At 45.6% G+C, this 19,899-nt stretch overlaps 1 protein-coding gene across 1 annotated transcript in view; it reads right to left on the reverse strand.

Moving 5' to 3' along the window:
- Window positions 1–19,899, reverse strand: part of LOC147705871 (fer-1-like protein 4) — a 1,142,165-nt gene that overhangs the window by 198,710 nt on the left and 923,556 nt on the right. Inside the window, exon 35 of the mRNA XM_086932323.1 lies at window positions 14,753–14,863. Coding sequence (XP_086788449.1) covers window positions 14,753–14,863 — 111 coding nt within the window. The remainder of the gene's footprint in view (window positions 1–14,752; window positions 14,864–19,899) is intronic.

Genomic DNA, 19,899 nt, shown 5'->3' on the forward strand with positions numbered 1-19,899 from the left:
GAAGAATTTGCCTCATTTTATAGATCTCTTTACTCCCCAAGCACGCATATAGATATACTTAAAATGTCCAAATTCTTAGATGCGGTACATCTCCCACGACTCTCTGATGAAGGTAGAGCTCTACTTGATGGTGTCATTACGAAAGATAAAATATCCTTGGCTATAACTGCTTTGCTGTATCATAAAGCTCCGGGTGATGATGGTTTCCCTCCTGAATTTTTTAAGTGGACTGGTCAGAGTATGATTGACACTTTACATGCTGCGTTTGGGGAAGCAGTGGAGGAGTCTTCTCTCGGTTCTCTTTCCAATAAGGCCATTATAGCTGTTTTACCAAAAGCCGGTAAAGATCCTTTGTTATGCAGTAGTTATCGGCCCATACCCCTTTTAAATTCTGATGTTAAGATACTTGCTAGCATTCTATCCACAATTCGCAGGTAGGTTTTGTTCCCGGTAGGTCATCTCGGAATCACTTACGTACTTTATCTCATGCTTTATGGTCAGCTAAACATCTTGCTGATGATGCCCTACTTCTCTCTCTGGACGCTGAAAAAGCATTTGATCGCATTGAGTGGGAGTATCTTTTTACCATATGCAAAGGTTTGGATTAGGCGATCAATTTAGAGGTAAAGTGCGACTGCTTTATGATAATCCATCCGCTCAAGTCAACTGCGGTGGTTTCTTATCTACTCCATTTCCAATTAGACGAGGTACTCGCCAAGGATGTCCACTTTCCCCTCTTCTTTTCCTTCTCGCAATGGAACCTTTAGCTGCTGCGATCCGTCAATCTACGGCAGTGGTAGGCGTCCTTCTTCCAATTGGTCATTCTAAAATGTATTTATATGCAGACGATATTCTTCTCACACTTACTGATCTTCCCGGTTCTCTTCCTGCCCTCCTTAATATCATCATTGATTTCTCTTCCTTCTCCGGTTACAAGATCAATTGGGATAAAAGCGAAGCATTACCCATGTCCATTGGCACTACCAAAGCAGCAATTTCTGGTTATCCTTTTCATTGGCAGTCATCCCGGCTTAAATATTTAGGGATTTTAATTAATAGAGGATTGGATAATATAGTAACGGACAATTTGACTCCCTTAATCACGCAAATGCAAAGAGACTTCGATAAATGGAAGGTTCTGGGTCTATCTTTATGGGGACGGGTTAAGGCGGTCAAGATGGTTACCCTCCCTCGATTTCTTTACGTTTTGGGGATGCTCCCTCTTCATATTCCCCTAGCTACTCTTCGATCTATTGACTCCAAAATTTAACTTTTTATCTGGGGTACGGCTAAGCCGCGTCTTACCTTGGCCAAACTTAAATCTCATCAACTGCATGGGGGTTTGGGTCTTCCCTCTATCGAACACTACTCGCTTGCTCTTCATCTTTCACAACTTACTTTTTTTATGCCTAAATCCAAAGACATACCTCAATGGGTCCCTCTTGAGCGTCATTTGCTGGCTCTTGGACCCGGCTTGTCCCTTTTGTATGGCAAGGGTACCAGTCCTCCCGATCCAAAAAACCCTATATTATCCGCAATGTATAAATCCTGGCAAAGAAGTCACCGTATACTTAACTTTAATTTGTGCATTCATATTAAGGCCCCTTTATGGCTTAATTCTGCTATTCGTATTGGAGGTCGCACCTTGTCCTAGCCTACATGGCAGGAAGCTGGTATTCACACTATAGATCAACTGCTTCTTGGTGACATGTTTAAATCCTTTTCTCACCTTACTGAGGAATTCCATTTACCACCCACACAATCCTGTAAATATATTCAGCTTCAACAAGCTATCACAAAACATTTAGGTCCCCCACCTGACTTTTTATACGTGTCTCCTATTTTGTCTTATCTACAGTTGTGGGGAAATCTTAAAGGTGTGACTTCTGGTCTTTACAAGACTTTTCTACACCCTTTGTTTTCGCAGCCTCTCTCACGAGCTCTCCAGTTGAAATGGCAACCTCGCTTATCAGCTGTATATTCTAATACCCAGTGGGACCAAATCTTAGAACAGTTGTATTAGGGAGTTCGGGAGGCTCGTCTCAAATTTTGCATTTTCAAAACTGTACATGAATGGCATTGGTCTCCAGTTAAATTGCATCATGCTAAGCTGCTATCACACACTTTGTGTTGGAGATGTTCTGTGTCCGGTTGTGATATTACACATATTATATGTGAATTTCCCCGTACTAGATCCTTTTGGCTTTTTGTACGACGAACATTGGCTAATGCGATATCCCTTCCTCTACCCCTTATTCCTACAAATATTATTTTACATGGTTTTCGCTGGCTCCCGAAGCTTTCTAAACCTCAAATTCGTCACCTTCATACTGCTTTGGCTACGGCCAAGATCTGTATACTGCGTCATTGGAAATCTCCCCTTCCCCCTTCCCAGGAAGAGTGGTTGGTGGCAATGGTGCAAACAGCTTTACATGAACGTACAATATATAACTTGCATGATCAGGCTTCCATTTTTCTTCAAGTATGGTCCCCTTTCTTGGAGTCCACTGTGAATAGTGAATCTGCCTCTACTTCTTCCTCTCCGAACAGCATTCCTTCTTAATTCTACTCTCTTATAGTCTTTTTTTCCCAGTCACTCTACTGTGCAATCTCTTTACCTTCCTAGCTGCCACTTCTCTTCATATCTGTTCTTGTTGCTCTGGGATTCTTTCCGTTTTTTTTTTCTTCTCTTTCTCTGTTTCTTGTGTTCTTTTTCTTTTCCTATATTATCCTTTTTCTGGTAAATCCCTCGTTATCATTAACTTTATATTTAGGATTATGGAATATATGCTACTTTTGCTTCCTATTCTCATTTATATTACTTTTAATTTATCAATATTTTATTATGCTTTATTATTACCTTGTAACTTCATCTGAAATTGTTAATAAAAAATGTCAACACAAAAAAAACAGTCATAGTGCAACCATGTATACAAAAAACACAATATTGAAGAACTTTTGCAGCCATTTACTGACAAATATACAGACAACTATTCAAGAACACAGAGTACATATGCCAGTTCACATACAAAGACAGAGCAAAACACCTACAGGTATCCATGTATACACACACCAATACAGAAAGGCACAAATACACACAGGTAGACAGTCATAAAGGGAAATATTCACATCCAAACAAAACAGGCCATTAAACTTTTAGACGCATACAAAGATCAATACCCTTATAGATGCCTTTAACATACAAGTGACAAATAAAGAGACAAATGCATACAAAGACAACACATGCAAGGCCATGAACAATCACAGACTACTTGCACGCAGGCATGCATACATAGGTGGGTGGGTATTACAAGGCTGTTTGAGTACATTATCAATGGATATTAACGTGGACACATGGAGGACCTACAGGAGCCCATTAGTATGGGTTGATACATAGATGTTTAGAAGGCTGGTGTTTGGGTAAACATGGATGAGTGACTAGGTCATGGAGGGATGAGTATATGAGTGTGTAGATGGATACACACTTCAGAGATGAATGCATAGGTGTGGGTTGATAGTCATTTCATGCATCTCACATCAGTTTAGTCATGTATCTATCTAATCACTCACCCACTTATCTAGCCATGGACTCATCATTCCTCTAACTTTCCTCTGTGCATGTCTTTAACCATTTATCCACCTATGCTCTCATGTACCCATCCTTTCATTTATCCATCTGTGCTTTCATCTACCCAGGCACTCTCATCCTTTAATATGTGAAATCAGTCACTCATCCATTTTAGCACTAACTCATGTATTCTTTCGTGCAAACATTGCTTCATTTTAAGATTCACCTACTCACCCACTCACTCAACACACAGACACACACACGTTTCCCAGTTACTGAGCAAGTACTGAGTCTCAAGGTAGCTAGACCTGAGAACAAAGCAGCTGACAGAGTCTAGCAGGATTGTGTCCAGTGAAGAATGTCCAGTGGTAAAGAAAGGATCAACATACCCATGGACTTGGAGATTGACTTCAAGGAGAAGGATGACACAGGCACGTGGTTTGAGGCATATGAGGTTACTCTTGAAGTGCACAGGATCCCTGAGGAGTATTGGGGAGCTGGCATATGGAGGCATATACCCATGCTAAGAAAGCCCTACTGGCCCTAGAGAAGGGGGACAGGCTTAGGTATCCCACCATGAAGGAGACCCTTGTCAAAAATATGGATTCACATCAGAAGAGTGTGGGTTGAGATTCAGGGGCAGTCAGAAACTGTCTCTCTTCTGTCCTGGGTGTGGGGGTGGGGGTGGGTTGTGGGATACTTCTGTAAGGCACTGGATGGTTGGATGAAGGGTAGTGACGTAAATACTTTTGAAGGGCTGTATAATTTGATTGCTAGAATGCAAATGTTCAGTCACTATTTTCCAGAGCTATGCCAACACCTGGTTCATTGCAAGTTCACTGACCCCAGGGAGCTTGTAAGGAGGCAGACCTCTGAGTGAGAACCAGAGTGTCTGGGAAGGCAATGGGAAGTGATCCTACAGAGGGTGGCTCAGGTACCCCCATCAGAGTGAAGGCGAGGTACACAGTGATCCAGAGAGGTCCCAGTATAGTGGCGGGAAAGGGTCTGACATTCCTTCTAAGTGTCGGGAGGTTATGATTGGCGGAGACCCAGGGTGCCCTATTTCCAGCCCCAGTGCTTGGATTGCTCTCAGTTGGGGTACAAGCAGGAGGATCTGGTCTGTACCAAGGGACTGTCCACTGATGGGAGATCCACAGTGTCAGGGGAGCTGGGTGGGGCAGGCATTACAGGGGACCTACCTGTTCTGTTTTCTTGGGGTACTACTTCACAGCTGAGGGCACAAAGGCCAAGATGGAGGAACAGGGTGTAGAAACAGGTCACAGTGGGAGGATCAGTGGGTCAGAGGTGGCCAGCTCGAAGAACAGGGCACCCCAAGACTGGCCTTGCCGAGGCCATTTCTGGTCAGTGTAGGCTCCATTCACTGTCACAGGGACAGATGTCTGGATACTGGCACTAGGCAGACTCTTGCATGACACACACAGAGTGTGTCTCCCTTGAGGGGGGTAGTGGTACACCCCTGAAAGTCACATGTTCAGGCTAAGGGTATAGACCCTGGGTTGAAGGACAAGGTTCAGGATACCGCCCCTGAACTGGTGGGAGGAGGAGTGGAAAATGGATGCAAGGCATCCGGGGTGACTGCACCCCCCCACACTTTGAGAAACCACAGAGGTCAGAGACCACTGGATGACCTAGGGTCTGACTCTGGACACTGACATTCGTCAGTGGCCTCTGCTGGTTGCTGTCCTTATCGACTGAGTTTTCCCTGGGTTGGGGACCTAAGTCAGACCCAAGGGGTGGAATGGGTCACATTACTTTGTTGGCCATGATGGTACTGTCTGCCTACTGGGATGCATATATGAGCAAAGTAAGGTTAGATGCTGCACATATGAGTCCACAAATGAGGAGGATGGTCCTCCATAGGTTTGTTCAGTGACTCAGGAGAGTTTAGAAAGAGGGATCCAACTGAGTTCAGTAAGGTGTAGAAATGACAAGTGGCTCTGCAGTAGTGGGCCAGCAGGGAAGTTCATCATAGTACTGATTAGTCTACTCAGGGTGAAGGGGGGTTATGTTGGAAATTATCCTTTCTGAAAAGTCAACCCCAAACTTTTTGCCTTCCTCCTCCCTTTTTGCTGAATTTGTTGTGGTTGGCTTAAGGACTCTGGGCAGTTTATCACTGCTAACGAGTGCTTAAGTGCATGTGCTCTATGCTTAAAACATGTTAAAATTGACTTTTCTATAATTAGCTTATTTAATTTATGTATAAGTCCCCAGTAAAGTGCACTTCATGTGTCCAGGGCCTGTAAATTAAATGCATCTCTGACTTGCGCGGCTCAGAACAGACATCACCTACCTCTGAAGGGATCCATGATGACACATCACCTCCTCTGCTCCTCGCATCTTATCCACAGGACAACCGCAAACCAAGTGGGCCAAGGCAGGTCCTTGTATCCGACCGTGCTTCATCACAGTCAGCCTGAACTTTTATATTTGACCCGGTCTAGTGTGACCAGATAGCCACGGGTGGCGCTTTATGCTTTTAAACACTACATTTCAGTTTATTCTTTAAAAAGTCATACTTCTGCTTATGCTTATTGTATTTTTCTCATTTTGGTCTTGTTTTGTTTATTAAATGAAGCTCTATATGAGGCGTGGCCGAGATGGTGGGCTGTTAGGAGCATTCTGCAGAAGCTCCCTGGCCTGATTGTCCTGCACACGGATGTGTCCCTATCCCTGAGGGCAGTGGAGCCATAGGGGCCATGCGAGTAACAGGAATAACCTCTCAGGGTTAGCGGGTGGCTTCTAGAAGGTGATCGGTACCACTGCCTTCTGATCATGGTGCCCCTATCTTGGTTCCAAGATCCGCGGGGGCAGTTGTGGCATTGGTGGACCGGCTGCAACTGCCGTGCATAACTAGAAGAGTACTCCACCCCAGGTGTGACTGACATAGCCAGTGTGGTGCATTGCCATTCCATCAACACTGTCGTCTGGAGAACTGTAGAGGAGGGCCGAGCCGTGGTGGCTTTCATTCTTCAGCTGCAACTGCTGCCCATAAACCACACCTGCATCATCTACCTGGCATGGTCCCGAGGGAGCTTGAGGGGCCCACTGACCAGGATTAATTGCTGTTTGCAGCCCCCTCCTTGCTGCACACTTTGAGGCCACTAGCTGGGGCCCTGCAGATAGGGACAGACCCCTGAGGGACTGCAGGCCCCCTCCAGACTACTTAGGCAGCTTCCAGCTCAGGCTAGTCGCCATTGAGTGGGGACAGCCCAGATGTACCTGCCTGACAGATGCTTGTGCATGTTATTGGGGCTGTGTCTGGGTGTGATCCTCTGGCATCTGAGGGGCCTGCTGCTTTGCTATGCTTGCCAGCTGTTGTCCCCCTTCATTTCATCACCACCCGGGAAGGTGCTACGGTGCCCTCCCTTCTGAGGCCACTTCCTTGGAGTGTACACTGCTGTGTTGGCAGCCTTCTTTGAAACACCATTGTGGCCCATAGGGTAAAGAAGGATTCCACATTGAAGGACAGGCTCACAAAAGTGGCCACGAAAAAGGCTGACCCCCGCATGGAGGAATCTGTTGTAGACTCCCGCCTCCATCAGTCTACCATAGACAACTCTCTGGCCCCGGTCACCCGGCCATATCTGGAGGCCTCTTTGCTAAACTCCATGAGAACATAGAGGCGCTCAAGGATGAGGTGGTGAGAGAATTCGGGGAGGTCAGGAGAGACATGGCCGACCTTGGCAACCAGGTGACGATGCTGGAAATTGGAGTGGATGCTTAAGAGGAGGAGCTATGGAACCATCAAAGAGAGCTAGTAAACCTTGGAGGGCAGAACCAGGATCTGCAGCTTTACTAGGAGAATCTAGAAAATAGAGTTTGAAGGTTGAACATTCGCATTGAAGGGGTACCTCCCCGTGCTGACGGAGGGGACCTGGAGGCCTACGTCATCTGCTTATTTATATTACACATACACAAGAAGCTGACAGACAAGGACATCGTGCTTGATTGTACACACAGAGCAGGCCGACCTGTGGCTTGTCCTGGGGATAATGTATAGAAATGCGTTGACGCATTTCGATGGGTATCAGGTTATTCCATCTTTATCAAGACAGTCATTATGTTCACTTTTCTTTGTAGTATATTTGGTTGTCATACCCTGTACAAATAAGTATATAAAGAAATATGTATTTATAAACCTTAAAATAATTCTACTATACATGAAACTTACAATGCTTTGGCAAAAAAACGTTTCCTTGTTTCCTGTTTGAAGGTTGTAAGCAGGAGTAATGTGATGCTCCGAAGGGACAAGCTGTAAATATCCTTATGAAATGATGATATACAGTGTAGATAACTAGAGAAATATATTTGATGTAAATAACATGGGCACATTGTATAAGGAGATTAAATTGAGCCGTAACACATGTGAGCATGTATAAAACGAATCATAGAATTATGAGTTGTGTTAGTAATATGTCATTGTAAATTTCATGCATAGTAGAAATATTTTAAGGTTTTTATATACATATTTCTTTATATACTTGTTTGTACAGGGTATAACCATCAAATATACCACAAAGAAAAGTGAGCATAATGACTGTCTTGATAAAGATGGAATAACCAGATACCCATCGAAACGCGTAGCGCATTTCTATACATTATCCCGAGGACAAGTTGGACCTGTAGATACAAAACAGAGTATATGTATCCAGGCTAATCTTGCTAAAATGATTCCCATGGAATTGTTGAGCTAAAAGACAAAGCATACTGTCTATCATTGTTCGTCCTCCCTATTTTTTAGGGCACTCTGTGGTAAAAGTGTCATAAGATGTTATGTTATGTCTTGATTTGATGAATTGTACTGTTTTTAATTATGCTGAAATGATGCATTGTGTTTTATTATAAGTGTTTTTATAATATTTGTGTTTTAATAATATTTACATGTACTAAAGAAATAAATTGACTTGTTTGCACTGCATGTTATAGTAGTATCATTGCTTGAGTGGTTCAGGGTCTTTGAGTGAGATCTTTTTTTAGTTTATCTATGTGTTTTATATGAATTAAGAATGCCACTATTGACAGGGGGTTCTTGTTGATTGAGTGAATCAACTGAAAATTTGCTTTTTGTACTGAAACTACTCTACTCCCTTGGTTGCTGACAAGGGGTCTTTCTCTGTTTAAACACACTCTTTATATTGTATAGCAAAAAGAGATATGCTGAGTAGAGAGGCTAGGGATCCCTTACAAGTGGACAGAGGCCCAAAAGAGGTATGCTGATTAGAGAGGCTAGGTAGGTATCCCTTACAAGTGGACAGAGGCTTGCTTTAACAACCCCATTGTGCACTATTTTTGGTAGTGTTGTTGAGAAGCCTTAGGCTTATCAGAGGGGGTGGTAGGCATTTGTTGGATGCACAGAGTCAATAAATGATACACACACTCAAGAAGGAGATCCACCCCAAATTAGAAAAATAACACTTATTTTCATATATATATTTCAACAGCAAGAACTTTGTAACTGTGTAAGTACATTTCAAGTTATTAGTTTTAGCAATGTTAGCAAATAGTGTGTTTTTATGCTGTAATGCTTTCCTATAGAAAGGAGAGCATTTACCGCATACATGTATTTGCAATAGGATTTTGAGGCTCCTTTTTATGTCGTGAGATGTTTGGGGGCCAAGGTCCCAAGTTTCACCAACAGTTCGGTTTTACCTACCCTGGTGTGTTCGGGTGCAGAGGTGCTGGGCGAGTTGGTAGCCTTGCATACTACATAGATATAGGCTGCAAATGGGGACTTGGGGACAAGTCCAGAAGCTTCCAAAGGGGTCTTCGTTCATGTGGAACGTGGGAGAAAGGGGGAGCAGTCGGTGTTCATGGATCTAGGCCAGGAAGCTCGGGTGCAGAGGGTTATGGTTGACTGGCCTTCATGTGTCTAGGCAGTCACAGTTCTCGGTCCGGACCTGCAAAGGGGGACAAAACAGGACAGCAGGACCACTCTCAGCAATGACCTCTGTGGAGCTGACATCCCTCATCAGCTGGCAGGTCTTCGGATTGAGTCCGGATTGGAGCATTATCCTTGGTATTGGTATATGGATACTTGTAGGGGTCCTGGCATCTCCAAACATGGTAAGGAGATGGCTCGCACCTCTTTGATGATGCTGAGCCCATCCTGGGTGGCTACTGCATTGGTGGACCCGGTGGTCACCAGATTCTTGGAACAGTACGTCGTGGTTGGTGCCTGCAGCATGCAGGGGAGTGGCTCCTCCACTCCAAGGAAGATGCTGGCTGGTTTCTGAAGTACTGGCAACCCTTCAAGGCTTTTGGAGGATGCACAGCTGTAGGACGAGCCAAGTCTTCGCAATTGTTGAGTCTGGAGCTGCAGGCAGAGTTTCACGCCAAAGTTCCACAGCAGTCCTCAGTTCTCACGTTGATCGGCTCTTCAGTGTCCCATTCTTCTTTAGTCAGATGAATCTAAAGTTCTGGTGGCAAGGGGCCACCTAAATACTTGCCTTAGGGGTGTTAAAGGAGTGTAGAGAAGTAGCCAATGGGTGATGCTGGGGTCTCATGTCAAAGGCGGCGGAGGTTTTGAAGCTTCTGACCTTGGTTTGTTGATTAACTAGCCATCCTGCTGCCAGAGGTGTTAACACCTCCTGCCAGAGCAGGCATTGTTCCTGACTTCTAAGAGCAGTTCTCTCACATCCTAGTGGGGTCAGAAGCATGTCTGTGGTGGCAAGCTGGGCTGAACCAGTCAGCCAGCACACTACAGGACTAGTAGAGTTCAGGGGTTACCTCTAAGGTACCCTCTGGGTGCATGCGTTCAATAACCCCATCACTGGAATCAGTTTGGGTTTATTAATACAAGATGTTTGATACCAAACACCTTTGGTTTCAGCGTAGCCATCATGTAGCTGGGGAACTCGTAATCACCGGTGCCCAGTACATATACTTAAGATGGCTTCCCTGTTCACTTGCAATGTCTAAGAATCGACTTAAACATCACAGGGGCATATCTGCTCATGCTAGTATGTCCACTCATGTAATGCAATGCACCCTGGCTTAGGACGGTAAGGCCTGCTGTAGGGATGATTACATATATGGGATGTAATGTCTGCAGACATAGCACACAGGATGTATGCCATGCTGTGTTTTCACTTTTGTCCGCACCATTTCATGCAGTCTGCATGTGTGTGTTGAGGGGTTCCTTAGGGTGGCACAATACATGCTGCAGCACCCCTAGGAACTTACAGGGGTGCTTAAGGTCTTGCCGCTGGGGAACAATTTACAGTTTCAGGGAAAGAGTCAGCACTGGGGACCTGGATAGCAGGAACCCAATGCACTTTTATCAAAATTGATTCAGATACCAGGCAAAAAGTGGGGGTGACCATATCAAAAAGGAGCACTTTCCTAAAATTGCCATATCCAGAATGCAGCTGGGCAAGGCCCGAGGTTCTGATGCCTTCACCTCTGGGTTTTATAAACTCTTTGGGCCCTAACTCGCCTCCCTACTGGTCTGCCTTTAAAATTCTATAGGGGACTTGGGCATTCTACCACCTTCCATGAGAGTAGCAGTCATTACAGTCATACCCAAACCCAGGGAAGATCCCCTGCAATGTGCATCGTATAGCCCCATCTCCCTTTTAAACCTAAATGCTAAGCTATTCACTGGGGTTTTGGCGGCTCGTTGAATCCCTATATACAGGGGCTGATTGATATGGATCAGACTGGCTTTATCCCTTAAAGGGGTTGTAGTGATAACACCAAATTTATTTTCCGCCTCATGGACAAGGTGGCCCAATCGTGTGTATGCCAGCGCTGCTCCTGTCCATAGATGTGGAGAAGGCATTTGACTGGGTGCATTGGCCGTTCCTCTGAATGGTACTAGAGATGGCGGGTCTTGGGTGTTGATTCCTGACGTGGCTCTGTAGCAACTACACACAGCTGACTGCCCAGGTGCAGGTAAATGGCATCTTGTCACAACCCTTCATGATCACTAAGGGAACCAGGCAGGTTTGCCTCTTGTCTCCGCTCCTCTTTGCACTCTACATGAAGCCCTTGGCGGGTAGGATACGGGTGAGCACCTTGATTAAAGGCATCCCCCTTGGGTCACAAGAACATAAACAGGCTCTTTATGCCGACAATGGAATGCTCACAATTTCCCATCCACTAACATCCTTCCCAACTCCTATGGAGGACCTAAGGGCCTTTAGAGAGGCCTCAGACTTTAAGACAAATGCTCATAAGACTCAGATCCTCAATCTTGCCATGTCCCCAGCAGACCAGGCCTCCTTGGAACTGAGCTTTTCCTTCTAACGGCCAAGTGGAGGAGTGCCCAATCTGGGTCCTACCTTGCACTCCTTCGTCTGTGAGACAGTGGCACATAATTATTGCGCGCTCCTGTCCATGATCCACAGGTATTTACAGAGCTGGATCTCTTGGGGCCTGTCCTGGAGGGCAGACTCACCACTGTAAAAATGACTTTACTACTGAGGCTCCTATACATAATGCAGATGCTTTCCTTAGCCCCACTGCCACACATGCTCACACACGTCCAGTGGAAGATATAGGCTTCTGTCTTGGGTGGTAAGATGCCCTGGATGGCTAGAAGCTATACTTCTCAGTTGTGAAGGGGGGACTAGGATTAGCACAGCTCATGCACTACTTGCTGGCCACCCAACTTTGTTACATGGTCGAATGGAAAAGGACCCTAACTGAAAAATACTGGTGTTTAATGGATCAAGCAGCAGCTGGGATCCATATATCGAAAGTGTAGTGGTTCCCTAACAAGCACCACCCTACTGGAGCTTATATCTGCCCTGTCATCAGACCAACCATGATGACTTGGGACAGAGTAATGGGAAATAAAGTACTGTCTTCCCCCATCTCCTCAATCACCCTCATCATAGGTAACCCGGCATTCCCACCAGTGCTCACGGGGACAGTTTACCAGACATGGCAAGCAGCAAACTGCAAATGGGTGGGTAACTTATTTGAGCACTTAGGGGTGTTTGACTTTCCCCGGCTTCAAGACCATTATAACCTCCCAGATAGCAATTACTGGCACTGTGTCCCAGTTAAGCACAGGGTCTCAAACCTGTTGGTTCAACCACTCACCAGTAGGCATCTCACCAACTTCGAAAAGTGTTTGCTCACTAAAGGGGAAAATAAGCACTTGCTTTCCGACATTTACACTTTTTTTAATGCAACGACTGACAATAGCAAGTCTGCAGCCCATATAAGGTGGAAGACCAAACTGGACCTCACTTTCACACCCCTGGAGTAGGTCGACATCCTACACAGAGCACGCACCTCCTCCATCAGTGCAGCCTGGAAGGAATCCTTATTGGAAATGGCTCACTGCTGGAATTATACGCCTATTAGAGTGGAAAGCTGGAAGACCAGTGTCACAGGTCTCGGTAGGTGGCACTAAAGCCAGATAGGAACTCTCACCCACCTCCCTCCTCCCTTCGCATCCCTGTTGCACTACCGCCCCCCCCCCCCTCCCCACTCTCACCCTTCCCTCTAACCCGTTCTAGCCAAGGGGTTGCCCCTAGGTGAGTTTATTTGATATTTCTTACACTTAATAAAGAGATTTGTACTACAATTTGAGCTCTATTTTCCTAACCAGGTGGGGTGTCTTTTTGTGTGGTGTTTCACTGTTTTACAGTTTGAAATGTTGCACAAATACTTTACATATTGCCTCTTAAGTTAAGCCTGACGGCTCTGCACTAATCTACCAGAGGTTTAGCACTGGTTAATTTAGGGTGTGTAACTGATTTACCCTGACTAGGATTGTGGTTGCTGCTTGGAGAGGGTAAATACCTCTGCCAACTAGAAACCCAATTTCCAACAGCCCTGTTTCTTACTCTTTGAGATACATGACCATGCTTAGAGAAGCAATTTGTTTTCCATCACTGTGTTGTGCTGGCACAGGAAAACATCTGTGCCCAGTAACTGAACTGACAAAAGCCTATAAGTTCTTCCGGTTGTTCGGCAAACAGACCCAAGCTCACGGTTTTACCCATTGTGACCATTTAATGTGCTGTGAATATTTGCAGCATACATTTGATAAGGATGGACAGGCTATTAGACAGACACCTTAGCAAACTGGAGAGCTACACTGAATCTGCTGCTATCCAAGAAATGCCTTATTATGGTGGAGCGAGCATGAGGATTTTGAGTCACAACATTTAAGTTGGGTCAGAATATGCACACTGTACTGCATCCAGTCATTCTCCAGTAGTGTTGAGCACCCTCACTCTGTGTGAGGTCACCAGGCACCAATGTTGAGGAGGTGGTTGTCAACCTACATTGGCCGTGCATCTAAAAGTGCCTAACACCAATAATATTTTCTCTCAGTACAGTCGTCTACATACACTCAATGTTTCCAGTGCAGATGGTGCATGGATATGCATGAATGCCATATGTGATGTTCCTTGATTGTATTTGGGAGCAACACCTTTGCTGGTGGCTCCATTGGGATGTCCCTAGGATCTCCTTCCTTTGGAACCAGCCCTGGATTCCTGTAGTGTGTTTCTCATCCTTTTCCATGTCCCTTTTCAGTGTTTCCTACATATCTCTCACCTACTTGCCTGCTCCCCTTCCCCTTATATGAATCTCAACATGCTTTTCACTTTAGGTGGCCAGAGTATTGGAGCAAAGGTGACCACAAAGAGTGATGGGGTAACTCACAGGAGAGATTTGATTAGTACGTTGAAGAGTTTATACATAAGTCAATGATCCTGGGTCCAGCTTTTAGAACCAAAGACACCTAATAAGAAGAGCATAAAAGTGATAAAGAATCATCACCCATAGATCCATGCAGTTTTCATGGCAGGTAGGCCCGTAGCCATGCACACAAACACGAGAACAACAAGTGGCTGCTTTAGTGCTATTAACATACGAATACACACATATATTACAAGTTTGAGATACCGTTAATGGCATAATATAAACAAACTGCATCTGGGATGACCTTGCATCTTCGATAAAAAAAATAAAAAAAACAGTATCGGATCTGACCTTGAACCTTCGACAAAGGGGTAAAAAAAAGTCTGCATCTGAGCTTACCTTGTGCCTTTGGCACAGATGTAAACTACAACATCTGGGCTGACCTTGAACCTGCCACAAAGATGTAAAAAACGTGCATCTGAGCTGACCTCTGACCTTCCACAAAGATGTAAAAAAGCTCCATCTGGGCTACCTTAACCATCCACAAAGACCACTTACCTTAACCACATACAATCGTGCAAGAACCTTGACGGGCCTGTTTCTGGGGACTCCTTGCATGATCTTGAAGTCATTGTTCCCTTCAGCAGCAGGGTAGATATAAAATGAACCCTGAAAGACAGAGAGATGGAGATTAGATCCAAAATGGGTGTTCACAGGGAAAGTCTTTGGTTTTCTTCGAACCAGGGCAAATGTACTAAATTGCAAGATCGGCTTAACAGGCTTTTGTGCCTGTTTTTGCACTTTCATCTAATGCTCGATAGGAGGAATGGTGACAGTTCTTTTGTGGCTCCTCCTGTAAAACACACGCATCTGTGAAATGGTATTGGGCAGGGGTTCTTAACCTTTTGACCTCTGTGGACCCCCACTTATTCATTACTGGAAACTGGGGCCCCCAACTAAATAATTATTGGGATTTGGAGACCTCCTACTGAGTTATCACTGGAAGCCTAAGCAATTTCGATTGCGTCAACCAGAAAACAATACACAAATGATGAAATATTGTATTTAATTACGAAATATTTTTTTTTTAAATCACAATTTTAATTTCAATGAGAAGGGTGGAGCTTTACTAAATCCAATAAAGGCAACCCATCGATCATAATATATTCCGTTTGACACACTTTCATTGTCCCACGAATCAATCTGAGGTTAACAACAACATTTTTTGCCTCCTATTTCAAATTCCCATACTTTTTAACATTTTCAATTTTACATTTTGCTTCTTTATTTGCATGCACTTTTTTGTTTTCATTTTCTAAGCAGTCGCGGACTCCCTGAGTAGACTTTGCGAACCCCAAACTTCAGGTTAATAACCACTGGCATAGAGCATAGCTATCTGTAAACTGTGCATGTGGAAATTCAGAATATAATTGAAGCATGTGTACCAGCAACAAACATTGTGAGTGCTTTAAATGTACCACAACAGAAACGTGGTGCATATTTAGCATCCCTGGCTAACCAGTGCTCTTTAACTGGGCAAGATCAAATCTAAAATTAGCAAAACAATAAGTCATTTTGTAAACCATACTCTTAACAAAGGATGCAGTATACACTAAAAGTACAAAAGTACAAAGAAACGTTAGAAGAATACATTTGCCAAGCTTTTGCTGAATATTTATTAAATAAACATATCTCGTCAGACCAGACATAACCAATTCCACGTTCCCAACCTAGCTACACAGGCAGCACCCACCAGGCCAGTTATTCAAACCCATATTATCATCCTCCAAGCAGTTCTAGTCTAAAAACGTAATGTGTTCTAACTGTGACCCTCCAAACTGACGCTACGATGCTTAGTGCTAATGCTGGCATTTAGTGAAATACACGCTCACCTTTTACATTTTTTAGTTCCTGCAGGCCACAAGTCTGAAGTTTGGTCAATTGAGTAACATTAAATTGGGCAAAAGTGGTTATTTACAGCACATGGAAAAGTAAAAAAAATGCGATATTAAACTCTATATAACATAAATGCTATATCATTCAACTACTTTAAAGTTAGGCCTGGAAGTAATTTTAATTAAGCCAGATATAGTGTGCTGGTAGGAGGACAAACGCACACACGCCTTGCAAGTTTACACATAACTCTTTATTCTCAGAGAGGGGTAAGGGACGTCTTACACCCTTCACAAATAGACGTGCGCTGGCGAAACACAGCGCACAATCACGTCAGGCCTCACAGGGTCGCATGGGTCCTGGCGTCTGATGAAAAGCACTAGAATGCGACACCACATATCTCCCCCTTTTTATCACTAACAAAAGGTAACCAAACAGCCCCCACAATTTCAAAGTCTCTGTATTTACTGGGCTGTACCACTAACATTCCTGTGCGAGTGCGAGTGCCAGAGTCCTGTCCTTTGTGTGTCTCTGCCCTTTCAGGCGTGCTGCATGTGTTGCTCGGTTTGCTTTGTTCGGTTCCTGAGTCGCTTGCCTCCATGGTCTGCTGGTGTGTACTGTGCTGAGCGTTGTCTGTGCTGGTGCTTGGCTCAGAGCGACCCCTGTCCCCCCTTCTGAGCAGGAACGATCGGAGTTCGCTGACAGGTGGTTGTCCACCGTCTCCTCTACCTCCCCATCATAACTGGTTTCAGCCGCCTTGTCGTCCTTGGCCCATCGGAGTACTTTGTTGCATTTCGCCATGCAGCAGTGTGACCAGATCTTGCCATCCCTCAGGAGGGAGGACCGCAAATAAAGTTCCTGAACTTGCAGTGGTTTACTGTATTTGCTGTCGCCTTTCCTGCCGAGTGGGCCGAGCTTCACTCTAACCCAGTCACCTGCAGCCAAGGAGACTTCTTGGACTCCATGTCGCCAGTCATAGTGTTCTTTGTAGATTTTCTGGCCTTTGGCGAGGTTGCTTCTGACTATCGCGGGTGACCACTTGATCTGGAGCGTCATGTTCATCCAAACGCAATTGTCCTTAGTGAAGGGTTCTCATACCCTCAGAATCTTGAATGGGCTGTAACCCATTACTGTGGGTGTTTTCTGGTATGCCCGTGCTTTTAATTTCTGTCTCCTAATTCTTGCCTGCATTGATTGCGGCTTGGACAGAGCCCATGATGACGTGGTTAAAGCGTTCAGCCAGTCCGTTACCCGCTGCTGTGTGGTACACCGGGGTGTGTTGTATTTTCATCCCATTCCTCTGCATGAAGGCGTTCCATTTGTCTGAAATGAATTGGGATCCATAGACACAGGTGATGACCCTCAGGATGCCTTCTCGCAAGAAAACGCTGGTGAGGAAGGCGAGGATTCTGTCTGTGTAGGCCTTCCCACAGATCTCCACTTCAGGCCATTTGGAGTACTTGTCTACGAGGACAATGACGTATGTGGGTTCGCCCCAAGCATCCAGGACTGGGCCCAAAATTTCCACCACCAACTCGTCCCAAGGGTTGGCTGGGGTGGCGAATTCTCCCATCAGGGGTCGTAGTAGGGTGAGTGATTTGTCCACATCGGAACAGTGCTGGCATGTCCTCACATGTTTTTCCACAGCGATTTCGATGGCTGGCCCCCATTAAGACTGCTTAATCCTCCGTTTGGTCTTTATGATCCCCATGTGGCATTCATGGACTATGGTGAGGACGCGGTCACGTAATGTTTCCGGGGGTACCACCTTGTCCCCTCAGAGCAGGAAGACAGAGTAATCACTAAGGGATTGTTCATCCCTTACTTCCCAATACTTCCTTGTGTTTTCTGCTATGTGTCTCTTCTCCTGCCACCCCGTCGTGACGAAGGTTTTGACTTTCACCAATGTGCGATCGGTGACATAAGCAGATGCCCATGCATGTGCACTAATGCTGCTCTCGTGGTCCTCCATAAATGCGACTAGATAGTTGTCCCACTCATCGGGCACTGGCGCTACCTCCATGGCTGCAGAGCGGCTGAGAAAGTCTGCCACCTTGTTCTTCGGGCCCGGGAGGTATTCTACATCATACACAAAGTCGAGAAGTTTGAGGGACATCTGGTGATGCGAGGGGTGGCTGTGGCATGGCTGCTGGAGGTTAAGCCTTTAGCAGTGGTTTGCGGTCCGTGAGAAGGCTGAATCGGTATTGTCTGAATTTGCTCATGGCCCAGGTGACTGCCAGCATCTCTTTTTCAATCACGCTGAACTTTTGTTCGTTGGGCGCTAGTGCCCGGGACGCAAAGCTGATCGTGGTTTCTGTGCTGTCAGTGGAGCGTTGTGTCAAAACAGCTCCCAACCAGTTCTCACTTGCGTCCGCGGTCAGGATGCTGGGGGGGCTCTACCGTCGAAGCCCTGTAGGGGTATGGCCTCGCAAATGTCTAGTTTGATCGCCTAAAATTCACGGATGCAATCAGGTGTCCAACAGAAGCTGGCTTTATCTTTCAAAAGTTGTCGTAGTGAATGGGTTTTCGTAGCAAAGTTGCGGACGAACTTGCTGTAGAATTCTGCGAGTCCGAGGAATGACCTGACATCTTCTTTGTTATGGGGCTGGGGTGCTGCTCTGATCGCAGCCACATTCGCTCGTTTGGGAAATATCCCTGTTTCTCCAATTTTGTGTCCTAGGTATGTCACAGAGCGCAGTCCAAACTTGCATTTATCTAGTTCAGCCGTGAGACCGTTGGCAGACAGGGTGCGTAACACATCTCAGAGGGTGGCATCATGTTCCTCCCTGGACTTTCCCTTGATCAGGATGTCGTCTTGGAAATACAGCACGTTTTTTCTGGCCTTGAAGAGTTTGTGCATGAGTTTTTGAAATACCAAAGCTGCCGACGCCAGTCCAAAGGGCATGCAACAGAATCTGTAGCAGCCAAACGGTGTGATAAAAGAGGTTAGCTTCCGACTGGTCGGGTGGAGCAGGATTTGGTGGTACGCCGCCGTGAGGTCGATTGTAGAAAACCATTTGATGTCTTTGGTTTGAGCCAGGAGTTATGTAGATGCGTGGCAAGGGGAACGTGTCTACGAGGATATTTTTGTTTAATTCACGAAGGTCAATGCATAGGCGCACCTTCCCGTTGGGTTTCCGCGCCATCACCAGGGGCGTCAACCATTCGGCACTTTATAGGGGTTCAATAACGCTGCTGTCTTCGAGGTGCTGTAATCCTTGTTGTACCGCTGCTCAGCAGTTAAAAGGGATGTTGCGCACTTTATGGCTGACCAGTACAGCTCCGTCTTTCAGGACAATCTTGTGCATAAAGTGGGATAGTTGGCCAATGGTGCCTCCAAAGATGTTAGGAAAGTCTTTTCTCAATGTGTCCTCCGTAAGGGTAGGGAGCTCGGTGGTCATTAGGACTTGAATGTCCCCACTGGGATTGATATGATACCCAGGGCGCCTTGATCGGCCCATCCCAGGAGTTAGGGTCCTTTCTCTGTGACATAGAGTTTGCCTGTGGCCCTTCTGCCTTTGAACTCAAAGGTTGGTGATCTGAAGCCCACCATGGGGATCTTCTCGCCAGTGTAGGTGATCAGGTGTATGTCCGTGGGGTGGAGTTGGGGTCCTAGGACACCGGCAAAGTCAGAATACCAAACGGTCTTTTGTATTATGGTGAACGGGGAGCCTGAGTCTGCTGCCATTGAAACTTGAGCTCCTCCAATGGTCACTGTGCACAATGTTTTTTTCCCAGAGTTGCTGTCAATGACCCAAATCTGGTCGTCCACACAGAGTATGCAGTCGTCTTCACAAGACCCTTCTCCTTCC

Source organism: Lissotriton vulgaris, chromosome 7, assembly GCF_964263255.1.
Source record: "Lissotriton vulgaris chromosome 7, aLisVul1.2, whole genome shotgun sequence".
Taxonomy (NCBI): domain Eukaryota; kingdom Metazoa; phylum Chordata; class Amphibia; order Caudata; family Salamandridae; genus Lissotriton; species Lissotriton vulgaris.